This window comes from Rhinolophus sinicus, linkage group LG03 (assembly GCF_036562045.2).
Source record: "Rhinolophus sinicus isolate RSC01 linkage group LG03, ASM3656204v1, whole genome shotgun sequence".
In the NCBI taxonomy this organism is placed as follows: domain Eukaryota; kingdom Metazoa; phylum Chordata; class Mammalia; order Chiroptera; family Rhinolophidae; genus Rhinolophus; species Rhinolophus sinicus.
In genome coordinates this window covers 29,323,383-29,336,394 of record NC_133753.1, presented here as the reverse complement: position 1 = coordinate 29,336,394, position 13,012 = coordinate 29,323,383, and the positions used below count along the sequence as shown (strand labels likewise).

Here is a 13,012-nt window from a genome sequence, read left to right as displayed (position 1 = left end):
ATAAGTATTCATTTTAGCATCATTTGTTAAGCGGTTCATTGATGTGGGCTGTGTATGCGTGGTAGCTAAGAGCACAGGTCCCAGAGCCAAACCACTAAGATAGAATTGCTGACTCTGTGACCCTGGGCAAGTTACTAAACCTCTGTGCCTTGGTTTTCCTATCTGTAAAATGGGGATAATAGTACCTCCTTTACAGGGTTAATACGTAATAGATACTTACAGTAGTGGGTCATAGGCAGTGGCATGTAATCATTGGCTGTTGTTATTATTTCTGAGCCGTAGCGTCCTTACTTGTGCCACTGCACAAAATGACATGCTGTCTGGTGGATTGATCTGGGGCAGGAATACTGATGAAACCAAACCAGCCATGCATTAATCTTTGTAGAACTGTGTGATGGGCACATGAGGTCGTTCTTTATTCTGTTCTCTCTACTGTTGTGTCTGTTTGACATTTTCCATGACAAAAAGTTAGAATGAAATGGGGGGGGTGGGGTGGCTGGGCATTACTTTGGTAGCATAGATCAGTGATGAGGGTAAGACGAGATAACGGATGTGGAGAGCTTAGTGCAGAGCCTGCCGTAAGGGCAGGACTCCTTGCCTGTGCAAGGAGTTACGTGCTATTTTGCTTTACAGATTAGGAAACTAACTGCTGTCTCCACAGACTTAGTTACTTGCCCAGAGTCATGTAGTAGTTAGTGAGGGGCCAGGCTTTAAATATAGGCCCAGCTGTCCCCAGAGCCTGGCTCTAGCTCTCCAGCTGTCCTGCCTCTTAGGGGACATCAGAGAGCTGGACATCTGAGTATCAGCAGTCCTGGCAGCACTGGGGGAGTGGTACCACCCCACACCACTGTGTGGGAGGCCCACCTTTTCAGCACCACCTTCTAGGGTCTCCTTTTGAAATGCTGTTAGTCTGGGAAGCCTCACCACCCCCAGGCTTATGGGTCACGTCCTTATCAGTGATTGTTACAAGGGGATCTGGATGAACTGAGACACAACTATGCCTGGGGAGAGGGCTAGGAGGTCTCCCAAGGCCAGCCAGTCTTCAGGCCATGGGTTGCTGGCATTCCCTGAAGCCTCAGAATCATGGGAGGGCCACCGTGTGCTGCCCGCAGAGAGGAAGTGTAAGGAAGTGTAAGGTAGGAGAGCAGCTGGCAGACAGGGAACCAAGGGGCAGGTGGGGCGAAGGCAGAGAGGCTTTGAAAACGGGGTGGGGGGAGAATGGCCAGCAGCTGAGTTGGAACGCCATCAGAACCACCCCTCCTCTTATCCGTTGTTGTCTTGTAGATACAAATGCTCTGGAATCCTAAAGCAGAGGTGGGCAGTGAGGGCGCACTCAGCAAGGGATGCAGCAAGCGGGCTCAGCTCGTCTGGTCCCTGAGACAGGATCTCTCCTGTTGGCTTCGGAAACCAGTGGCCAGACAGCTCAGCCTTTCTTCTCAGGGTGGACCGACTGGGCAGTCAGCATCTGGGGGGGAAACCAAGACTGAGAATAAAACTAAGGACACTTTTCCCATTGGAGGGAGTTGGATATACACTGATTTGCCAACTTAGAGTTCACAGAGTCCTTTTTCTGTTGACCTTCAAAATAACCTTAGGTGAGTTAGGCACTAGATGACCTTTTGGAAGACACTCCTATTTGTTAATGACAGTTGCCTAAACCCCTAAATGATAGTGAACCTGAATTCCTCAAACTTCACCTTCATTCTCCCCGTGAAGTGTGAGGCCTGTTCTTGGTGGAATTCCACCACCCCAACTGGCAGTAATAATCTTTTTTATGCCTAATTTTACTACTTGGACTCCATTTATAGGCCCCACATCAGCGCAGGATTTCCCTGCCCCACAACAGTTCCCCTCCTGGGACACCCTCACTGCCCCATATCTCTTCCCTGCCCATCCCTGCTGCTATCTCAGGATCTCATCCCAGTTGTTTGGAAGCTGGGATGGGTTCTAGCTCCCTGTCTCCCCAGGTGCCTCAGCCCCCCTGGGCTGAGACAGGCTGACCTTCTCTGGTCTTGTGACTCACCAGTCACCTGAGGGGGCCTTTGTTATCCCTTTATCTTGAGTGGAGAAAATAGATATGGATAAAAAGAAATATAGGCAGGGCCTCTGGGTTGTTTGGGAACCATTAGAAACCATTAGAAAATCTCCCCAGGCCTGTGGGCCTACTTCAGACCCAGGGACACCCAGGGGTGAGGGAACCGTGGAGGGTGACCATTCCCCATCCTTGTGTCTTGTACAGTCGGGTTCTCAGGCCTGGGTGAGCTAGACAGGCTGTGTGGGTTGGACAGAAGCCTAACCATGACGTAACATTATTACTGTAGGAAAAAAAAATGTGTCCCTGCTCCCAAACAACTGGCTTATCAGAGGGCATTCTCTGACTTCCTCATTACCAACACCGCACTTCTAGGGGTGAGAGCCTGAGACCCAAGAGCGGTAAAGTGGGTAATTAATTCAGAGAAACAGGTCACTGATCCCTCTCTTCTTGAACTTCATGACCCAAGGAAACAGTGGTGGTGAGAGAAAGAGTGAACGTCTGTTGGGCATTGATGATAGTCCAGGGGTTAGATGTTTATATTAGTAATTTCATTTGGTTCTCACAGCAGCCTGAAAGGTGAGTATTAGTCCCCCCATTTTGGAGTTGAGCAAAATGAGGCCCAGAAATGATGTAACTTGCCCAAGATTCCCCTGTCCCAGTAAGCAGCCGAGCCTAGATGTGGGCGCAGGTCTGCCTGCCTCCAAAGCTGTGCTTTTTTCCACACCCCAGGGGGGCAGGGGTGGGCACAGTGCTGGCCCCTGACCTCCTGGGGCCTCTCATTCCAGGAGAGCCGGATCTATGCTGTAGCCACGTCGGGCATGCATCTCTCGGATGTATCTCCCAGAAGTAATACCACGTGGTGTGGTGAGTCCCAAGTGGAATGCCCATCGTGGGCAGGGAGGGCATGCAGGGGAGAGATCTGTGAGCAACACCCACGGCTAGGGTCACCTGGCACCCCGTTCCTTCCCCCAACAGGTGAAGTTCAGGTGAAATCACACAGCTAGGGCTGCCTTGGAGAGAAAAGAAAGCTGTGCAGGTTTTAATGTATCACCTCCTGGGTGGGAGTGGCCTTGAACAGGGTTATAGTCAATTACCGAGCTGGAAAGGACTTTAGAGAAGGGGTCCTCCCGCCCAGCCTCCCACCTGCCCTGGCTTCCCTTCCGCAGTACAAAGGTTGGGAGGAGTCCCCTGAAGGAGCCCCATCCCTACCCACTGACTCCTAAGTCACCTGCCAGCCACAGAATCCCCACGGTGATGTGAGAGCCCCATGGTGCATGATTGGTTACTCACCCTTGCAAGAGTGGGACTGAAGAAGGCTTTGGCCCCCATCCTGACATCTGTCACCTGGTCTGTCACTCAGAGTGCTGTTACAGGGAGCACTGTTTGTGACTTCCTTCTTCACTCACCCCAGGACTCTGCTGCCCCCACACTGGGCTATGGCTCTTAAATTAATCTCATCCCTCTTCCCTGCCCATCAGGTTCAAGGCCTCCTGCCCTTGCGTCCCCTGGGCCTTTCTCTGGCCTCGTCTACAAGAATGGCACCGCGCCTGTCTACACAGCCCTGAAGGGGGTAAGGAGCTGCTTGCTATCCTAGGAAGGGGAGTCCCTATCCAAAGCAGTCCCTGACCGTGCAGTGGCTGGAGTGGGGCTCCAGGGTCAGGTTTCTGCATACACATGACTCTGGCAGGGAGCTCAGCTCACCATGCATCATGTCATTTTTATTGTTTGTCTTTATAGATTACTATTAGAAAAGCTGTGCATTTACAACAATTTGAATCAGTAGGATTGTGGGCAGAGTAAAAAGTAAAAAGTTATACCTATAGCTGCTCCACCTGTCCTCCCCGTCTTGTCACGTGTGTGGCCCAAAGGGCAGTGGGGCCTCTTCCAGAACTTTTTCTGTGTTCCTACACATACTTCCATAACATCCCTACATTTTTTAAAACAAAAATCAGGTGTATCGGCAACATGATGTTTTCATGTACATTTTTATCTCTTTTAATATTGGTTTTTGAAATCATAGCTGTTATACTTTGTAAAACTTTTTATGGAAGAACGAAAAATCCAGAAGTAAAGTTTCTTCTCATATTGCTGTTCCCTAATTTCTAACCCCAGAAGTAACTGTCATTAATGGTTTGGTGACTATTCTGTAAGGCCCCCTGCTGCCTCTACAAATGCATTACACATATTCTGTCTTTCTCACGCAGGTGCACGCGCACGCATGCACACAAAGGGGATCACATTATACATGTCATTCTACCCCTGGCTTGTTCACTCAGCCATGAGCCAGGTCTTCCTGCCGTACCTGCGCACACGGCTCTGCCTCCCCTTTTAGGCCGGTCCAGTACCCGCCAGTGTAGATGCGTAACTACCTTAACCTGTCCTCCACTGATTGGCAGTTTAGGCCAGGTTTCTGTTTACTTTAAAATCAATGGTGTGATGAACATTGTGCAAATACATCTCTGTGCACATGTATACATAGTTCTGTAGGACAGACTTCTAGAGCTGGACTTTCTGGGCATGCATGTTTTGAATTTTGACAGTTATGCATGTTTTAAATTTTGACAGTTAATGGCAAATTATCTTCTAAAAACCTTTATCACACTACACGGTACCCTTTTCTCCACAGTTTCTCCTACCTGGAGATAATCAGTCTTTGTAAATGTCTGTCAGTGAGATGATTTCTCCTCTCGTTATCCACACACATTTTTAAAGCTCCTGTTTCACACTTGACCTGTGATGTGGCTTTCTGGCCCCCTAGTGGCAGGGAGTAGGGGTCACAGTGGTCAGGTGTTCCGCTGGGATGGGGCTGCTGCTTTGAGGACCACAGAGGATGGTGTGGGGGGTGGGAGACCTGAGGAGAAGCACGGAGATGAGGACACAGGAATAAGGTCAGGAAGGGACGGTTATGTGTTGGGTGCCCTGGCCAGGTGGTGGCATCCATGTGCCCCAGACAGGCTCTGTTGGCCACACCTTGGGTACCTGGAGCCAGTGCAAGTGCAAGTGGGATGGGGCTTGGTTTGCAGCACGAGCTGCAGTGGGGAGGGGGCCTGTCTTGCAGAGAGCCACACAGATCAGCACCGTGCCCTTTGTGGACGAGTCCTCTGGGTCCGACGACGACTGTAGCTCTCAGGCAAGTTTCCGAACTTCAGTCCCCTGCTCTGAGTCCAGGAAGACCAGCGGACTGGGCAGCCCCCGGGCCATCAAGAGAGGTATGGAGAAGGGAAGCAGGAAGGGATGCAGGACAACAAGAGACCCCTCACCTCCTCCCACAGGCAGTCATTCATGGTGGTGATGGTGGGGTCCTTGCTTGATATCTGCCATGACCCTCAGCCCCAGACTCAGGGGTCTCGGGTGGATGAGTCCTTGGGCCAGGCATGGGACCCGGGCCTTGATTCCTCCCCCCTGGCCAGGTGTCTCCATGTCCTCGCTAAGCTCTGAGGGCGACTATGCCATCCCTCCGGACGCCTGCTCCCTGGACAGCGACTACTCAGAGCCTGAGCACAAACTACAGCGCACCTCGTCCTACTCCATAGATGGGCTGGGCCAAGGCGGGGTGAGCTGGGAGCGTGGCCCCACCCCTCTGGGGCTGGGGCAGGGCAGGGTGGGAGCTGCCTGCCTGGTGCCCTCAGCACAAGACACCAGTAGCAGCAGTGAGAGGAGGGGTCCCTGGTATTGGTGGGGGGCAGGAGGGGGCCGGAGGCTGCTTCTGATGTGGGATGAGGGGTGCAGTCATGGAGCTGGGCACACACAGACCCCATGAGGAAGGAGAGGGAGGCTTCCTCATCAAACCAGGAATGGCCAGTTCAAAAGCCTACTATGGCCCACCAAGCCCCGGGAGTTTACACACGTTACCTCCTTTTAGCCGACCCTGGAATTCTAGGAACTAACATTAATTGAGTTCTTACAGTGCACCAGGCACCATGCTCTATGCTTTTCAAGCACTGTCTCATTTGTCCTCACAATCCTCTCAGGATTATTACCCCATTTTATGGATGAGTGGGCCTGCGGCACAGAGATGGCTATTCCACACCGGAGCCAGCAGTAAAGCAAGATGTGTCACTCCCAGCCTGTGCTCCACCCCGCCGTGCCACTCTTGTCTTCCCCTCTCCTGCTCCACGCACCGTCTGGCCAAGCCTGGCTGATGTGCACATTGTTCCCCAAACCTCTCTCTCCCTTCCCTGCTGCCTGCATGGCCTTCTTCCTCCTCCCGGCTCATCTTTGAAGGAAAGGCTCACCTCTCATTCCAAGGCCGGTTTAGCCCTTTCCCGAAAGCCCTCCCTGGCCGGCCTCTCCCTTATGCAGCCCCTGATCTGCCATCTTCTCATGGTCAGGTGCATTCCGGAGCCAGTAGGACCCTTCCATAGCAGGGCCATCTGTGCTTTATTTAGTCCTCTCTGAACCCTTAGCATGGTGCCCTGTAAATACTCAATAATTATTTTTCTAATGACAAAGCAGTGACTCACCTGGGTCATTTTGGCCTGTGTGATGTCCAGGAGCCTCAGTGATTTCCCCTCTGTTCACCCCTCTTCTCTGCACCCTTCCACCACTGCAGGAGTCACTGGAGAAGTCAGGGTACCTGCTGAAAATGGGGAGCCGGGTAAAGACATGGAAGAGGCGCTGGTTTGTCCTGAGACAGGGACAGATTCTGTACTACAAGTCCCCGGTGAGACCCTCCTTCCCCAGGATTGGCATCTATAGGACCCCACCCCAGACCTAGGACTGTGTGACGGGGGTGCTAGAAGAGGGGCAATGTGGCCCACGGTCAGAGGGCAAAGGTCTGGCAGGTGGGGAGAGGCAGCTTGGCTGGGCAGCTGAGGCTTTGAGCTACACGTGTACCAGGAGGCTGGTCACTAGTTCTCGCAGTGAAATCAGGCACTGAGCAGGCAAAGGCAGTTCTAAATGAGTTGACTCAGAGATTCTTTCTTTCTTTAGAAGCTGAGTTCTTCTTTTGCCTGGTCCTATAAAAGAACTATTCCAGCTGGAGCACCCATTGCTTCCTCCACCTCTTTCCTACACTCTTTGGAATTAGGGAGCTGTGGATATTGGGACCTAGTTTGAGAGGCCCTCCCTGGATAACCGATGTTAATGTTTAAAAGAGGGCAAAAAGACCTAGTGTCTTGTGCAACTCTAGTTGATTGGTAGTGGCTGTGTCAGACACCACGTCAAGGATTCTGGGCCTGTATCACTCAATAAGCAGGCATGCTCTGATTGATTAGTAATGCCTGCAGTGGCACTGGAAATGGTAATTGTGATATATATGCCACTCCACATGATTGGTAGTCGCTGTCTCAAACATCTTGTCAAGGATTCTGGGCCTGTATTGCTCAATAAGCAGTAATGTTTTGATTGATTAATAATGTCTGCAATGGCACTGGAAATGGTAATAGTGATATATATGCCACTTATTTGCCACACTTGGAATTAAAAGATGTAGTGGAAAGAATTTAAGGGCTTTATAGCTCAGTAATAAGCTGGTGGCTTCTGCCCAAATTTTAAAGGTTCAATCCATACTTTTTGAGGCCTGGGTCAGCAGGGCCCCTGTCTCTAATCATTGCTCCATGTTAGCTGGAACCAGGATCCAGAACAAATTACCCATCATACCATAGCCCAGGAAAGCTTAGGAATGACTTTCCCCTTTGCCTGTGACCTGGAGTAAGATCTGAGGGGAAATGATGTACTCTGGGAAGGCTCCAACCTCTTTCCTTCCCATTCCTTTCTTTACAGAGTGATGTCATCCGGAAACCTCAAGGTCAAGTGGAACTGAACTCCCGTTGCCAAATTGTTCGAGGAGAGGGTGCACAGACATTCCAGGTGAGCATGGTCCTAGCAGCTAGAATTTTAGACAGAAGAGGTTCTAGGTTTGGATATAGCTATGATAGAGATAAAAATGGGGCAAAATGGGCATATGTGAAAGACATTCCACATCGATATTTGGGTCTGATCCTAATTTGTGAGTATGGGGAAGGAAGAGGAGACAGAATGTGAAAGACAGAGTGAAGGCAGGAGAGACAGGGAGAACAAGATGAGGAGGAAAAGAAGGGAGGGAGTACCACAGTAGGAAGAAGGAAGGCCCAGTGGGTTCAGGGATGTGTGCCACCTCAGAGCTATGTTTCTGTTATTCTATCCTCCTGTCTCCCTGGCCCCCATCCCTAATCCCTCACTCCTCCACAGCTCATCTCTGAGAAGAAAACCTATTACCTGACGGCTGACTCACCCAGCCTGCTGGAGGAGTGGATCCGAATACTGCAGAGCCTGCTGAAGGTCCAGGCCATTGGGCCTCCAGCCCTGCCTCAGGGTGGCACCAAGCCCACCGTGAAGGGCTGGCTGACCAAGGTATGGTAAGGCTAGTGGGGGAGGCATGTGGGCCTCCTGAGAGTCTGGGGAGCCAGGAACAGGAGTGGCAAGGGGCAGTGGGTCCCCTCCTTACACACAGCTCCTTTCTCTAGTCATTTCCTCACAAGGATTAGCTGTTTGGCCTCAAACATAGTCTGACCACTCAGATCATGGTGAATGATTGCCTGGAAACAGATCAGCTATTCTCAAGACAGAGGGAGGAAAGGAATGTCTCGTACCCATTTTGAGGTCATTAGGGGTTGCCCGCCAGCCCCACCTGTACCCAGCAGTGTCAATAGTGAGGAGCTGCTACCTAGGGCAGGTAGGTGTGGCCACTCAGAGACTTATAATATCCCAGGCCTGCCCTGAAGACTTTTTAGTTAGGGCTCTTCTGGTTGCAAGGAGCAGAGAAGCACGTCAACCCCAAGAAAAGGGAGGTTAGCAAGGAAGCACATTAGCTAGGCCCAAACACCTTCAGGAAGCAAAGCTGCTTGTAAGAGCACGCTCAGTACTTGTGGGCTGTCTCTCTCTCTGCTTCCACTGCCCCATTCAGTCTGTGTTGACTTCAGTCTCCTCTGCTTGTGTGCAGCTGCTGTCCCCTCATGATTTACACTTGCCTATCAAGGCCCTTCCCTTCCTCTCATCAGCCTTATAACTCCAGCTCTGCTGACTCGCAAGTTTTTCCCATGTTCACATTCCTGAGACAGGACATCTGATTGGCCTGGTTAATCTTTTAATGGCAAGTTGCACAAGGATGGATGGGGTGTCGTATGGTACACACCATGGCCCCTGGCTGTGAAAGGGCTGCTTCAGTTAGTAGGGAGTCTGGGTGGCATCTCCACTAAGGACCTGAGTTTGACCTGGGATTTTGAGATCTGCCTCCCTGTGGCTTCTCTTTGCTAGTTCTGGTTTTACTTCTGGGGTCCCCTGGTTCTAGTAATGCTGGTTCATTTCTGTCTTACAGGTAAAGCACGGTCACTCCAAGCTGGTCTGGTGTGCTCTCGTTGGCAGGACCTTCTACTACTATCGGAGCCATGAGGACAAGGTACTTCCCCGGCCTCCCGACAGCACCTGCTCTGTCTCGCCGCAGCCCCCATTCCTGTGGCTCCATGTCTTGATGGAAAGCCCCAGCTTTATCCTCGACCCCACCTAACCCCACAAACACAAAGCCAGCTGCCTGGCTCCCGGGATCTAGAGTGCATGGCCAGTGTGCATGTCCCACAGACTGTGCCTGAGGGACTTGTCTGCACTTCTCCAAGCAGGCCTTAGCTAAGGAGTCGCCCCTTCCCATCCTGTCATCTGTCCACATCCATGATTTCTAACCCAACAGGACCTAACCCCTGTCCCCTGCTAGCTCTCCCATTCACGGAAAGCTCATGTTCGCAGCGACCCCTGGGCCAACTGCCTGTGCGGGATGCGCGCATAGAGGAAGTAGATCGATCCTGTGACTCAGACGAGGATTATGAGGCTGGAGGAACCCGGCAGTTGCTTTCCTCCCACTGCACCCTGGTGATCCACCCCCCAGACCACAGCCCCACCTACCTCCTCATTGGCACCAAGCATGAAAAGGTAAGGGATGGAGCTGAGCCCCATGGCCACCTGGGACCTGTGATTCTCATCTTCCCTTCTCTCTTTCCCCTGAGCTTCCCCAAATTCACATTTATTTCCCTCCCAGACATTTTGGCAACTAATATTCCCTGATTGGGAATATTCCTTATATTGAATTTTCTCCCAGTGGCCAACATCTCTTCACTGGGACTATGAGATAGAACCACAAGCTTAGAAACTACGGTTCATGTTCACCTGATCCCGAGTCTTTTCTTTTAGAGATTGGTGGCCTTGACTGGTGCTAGCCAAACCAGCTGAACCCCACCTACCCTGGGCTTGGCCCCTTCAAGGAAGCCTCCTAGGAGCTCTTGCCTCCATTCTTCCCAGCCCAGTTCCATCAGATGGCTTTCCATCTTCTTTCAGGAGACGTGGCTTTACCACCTCACGGTGGCTGCAGGTGGCAGCAGTGCTAAGGTGGGCACTGCCTATGAGCAGCTCATTGGAAAACTGATGGATGGTGAGGGAGACCCAGGTAAGGCAAGGGTGGTCATCATGGCCCAGGTTAGAGTGTGGCGGCTGGGTAATTATTGGTCAAGAACCCAAAGAAAGCACAACTGTACCCCGAAGCTGTTTTAACAGTCAAAGCCACAGAAGGGCATTCCCACCCCAAGCTCCAGGGCCCCTGTCGCTGGTGAAAATACTGAGGTACCCACTCTATGTAGGGGAGTTTATCTGGGAAGCAGACTTTTCAGTGGCCTGGGTCAATGTTTTACTTTGATTAACCTGCAGCTTTGCTGGCTGGGCAGAGGCCTGAGGAAAGGAGGTAGCTAGTTAATCTATAGTTAGGATTTGTTAATCAGCAAGTGAAGCCTAAATTGGGACCAGGCTAACCACAAAGCCTGCGATGTTTGGGGTCTTTATTTTGCTGCTGATTCTTAGGACCCAGAGGCACTAACAGCACACACACCACCATACTCCTTTCCTGCTGCTCCACGGCTTGTCTATTTCCGGCTGATACACATTCCTCCATCCAGACCTGACACTGCATTGAGAGGGCTTTCCCTGACACACATGCGTGCATTCAGATGCCCACAACCTCACACACTCACTCCTGTTGCAGCCCCACTAGCAAAGCAGTAGCCACCTTCCCGTAAGCCATGCTGTGAGTGTGCTAAATGCAGTGCACGGCTGCATACCCCCCACTCTGGGTTTATGAAACCCAGCTCAACCCATGTGTCCCAGACAGGTAAACCCTTGTGTTCCCCACAGATCTAAGTGGGAGTGGGGGTGAGGGTGGAGGCGAGTTCCCTCGTCAGTGGTAACTGCTGCTGCTCTCCGCTGCTGTGCTTTGGGCAGATTCCCCGCTCTGGAAGCACCCCATGCTGTGTTATAGCAAAGACGGGCTGTACACCTCCCTCACCACCCTGCCCTCTGAGGCCCTGCAGACGGAGGCCCTCAAGCTCTTCAAGGTAAAGTGGGAGCAGAGCGCAGGCCCACCCACTGGTGGCGGGTTCCCTTGCCATGTGCCCAGGCTCTCCTTTTAGCAGCTCTGCCCACTATTGTGATCCTCAAGTGGGGGGAGACCCATGCAGCTCGGGGGTAGCCCACAGAGGGCTCTGCAGAGGAAGGAAAAGAGTCTCACAACGTCCCCACCACATCCTGTGTGGCGGGAGGCCGGAAGCCCTGGGACTTTGTTCACAGCCCTGCTAGGTGCCGGTGAAACTCCCCCTGCAGGAGCTCCCCTACACCTGCAGGGCACAGCAGGAAAGGCCAGATTTATGTTGCTTCTGGACCTGTGAGATTCTGACCTATTTTAGAATGTTCTTTGTGCCCGTCTGAATATTCTATATTTTTTAAAAATGAATATGCCTTGCTTATGTAATGGAAACATTTAAAGAAGGAAAGATTCAATCCAAAGTAGCCTGCTCAGCCCGCACAGATGCTCTCTCTCAAGCAGCAACAATGCTCCCTCTTAGAAGGGCCGCCTGCGGTGAACTGGAGACTCCCTCGAGCCCTGGGGGGCAGCCCAGTCTAGCCACTGTCCCAGAGGGCGCTCATCGAGGGGCTGTTAGGCTGCCTGTGCCCACTCTCATTTCCCTGCCAGTCCTGCCAGCTCTTCATCAATGTGCCCGTGGAGGCCGCCTCGGTGGACTACCACGTGTCCTTGGCCCAGACGGCCCTGCAGGTCTGCCTGGTCCACCCTGAGCTGCAGAGCGAGATCTACTGCCAGCTCATGAAGCAGACCAGCTGCCGCCCACCTCAGAAGTACTCCCTCATGCAGGTGGGCATCCCCGGGCTGGAACAGCTGACAGGGGCCCTTGGTAAGGGCTGCCCAGAAGGTGGGAAATGTAGAAGGTGGTGACTGGGCAGATACCCTCCGAGCTGGTAGCCAGTGGGCAGCCTCAGTGCTCACAGCTGCTGCCCTCTCTTTGCCCCTTCTGGATGTCTATGTACAGTCAGATTGTGGCATTGTTATTCTGGGCAAAGCCTGACCAAGTTGGCCGTCCTAGTACCCAGAGAAGTTGGGGGCTCTGGTTTGGAGAGAGTGCTGAAGGCCCTGTAGCTCAGGACTGTGAGGGCCGGCAGCACTGCAGACCCAGCACTCACCCCATGCTGCCTGTGTCCCCTGGCAGTGCTGGCAGCTCCTGGCTCTGTGTGCCCCACTTTTCCTGCCTCAGCACCACTTCCTCTGGTATGTCAAACAGCAACTCCAACGCCATGCAGACCCGAGGTGAGTGCCATTTCCTCTGCCACTGTCACTCCCCTGGCTGTGGCATGATTGAGAGAACTGCAGGGGAGACGAGGATGGATCAGCTCACCCCCTCCCCTCCCCTCTGAGATTTGCTCAGCGGTCGTGGAGACTTCACCCATTGCCGTGTACACAAATGGGCATGTGGAGATCTGGGCATGTGTGGATGTTTTGTGGGGGCTCATGTGAAGCTACGTTGCCCCCAAATTTTCATTCTATGTTGCCGTGTTCATATAGGCCCTGAATGGCAAATGAACACCCCAGGCCAGTCTTCAGGGCTTTTTTCACAGCCTGCCCCATCTCTAGACTTGGTCCCGGCCAGGTCTGGGTAGGGAGTCAGGGTGTCA

At 52.4% G+C, this 13,012-nt stretch overlaps 1 protein-coding gene across 2 annotated transcripts in view; it reads left to right on the top strand.

Moving 5' to 3' along the window:
• PLEKHH1 (pleckstrin homology, MyTH4 and FERM domain containing H1) overlaps positions 1-13,012 on the top strand; it is a 48,970-nt gene that overhangs the window by 26,633 nt on the left and 9,325 nt on the right. For both annotated transcript variants that reach the window (XM_019733623.2, XM_074327312.1), the window contains 13 exons: positions 2,821-2,899; positions 3,514-3,605; positions 5,094-5,244; positions 5,446-5,588; positions 6,588-6,698; positions 7,760-7,846; positions 8,207-8,368; positions 9,333-9,413; positions 9,755-9,937; positions 10,340-10,448; positions 11,273-11,385; positions 12,021-12,197; positions 12,550-12,647. In XM_019733623.2, the coding sequence (XP_019589182.2) occupies positions 2,821-2,899; positions 3,514-3,605; positions 5,094-5,244; positions 5,446-5,588; positions 6,588-6,698; positions 7,760-7,846; positions 8,207-8,368; positions 9,333-9,413; positions 9,755-9,937; positions 10,340-10,448; positions 11,273-11,385; positions 12,021-12,197; positions 12,550-12,647 (1,586 nt within the window). The remainder of the gene's footprint in view (positions 1-2,820; positions 2,900-3,513; positions 3,606-5,093; positions 5,245-5,445; positions 5,589-6,587; positions 6,699-7,759; positions 7,847-8,206; positions 8,369-9,332; positions 9,414-9,754; positions 9,938-10,339; positions 10,449-11,272; positions 11,386-12,020; positions 12,198-12,549; positions 12,648-13,012) is intronic.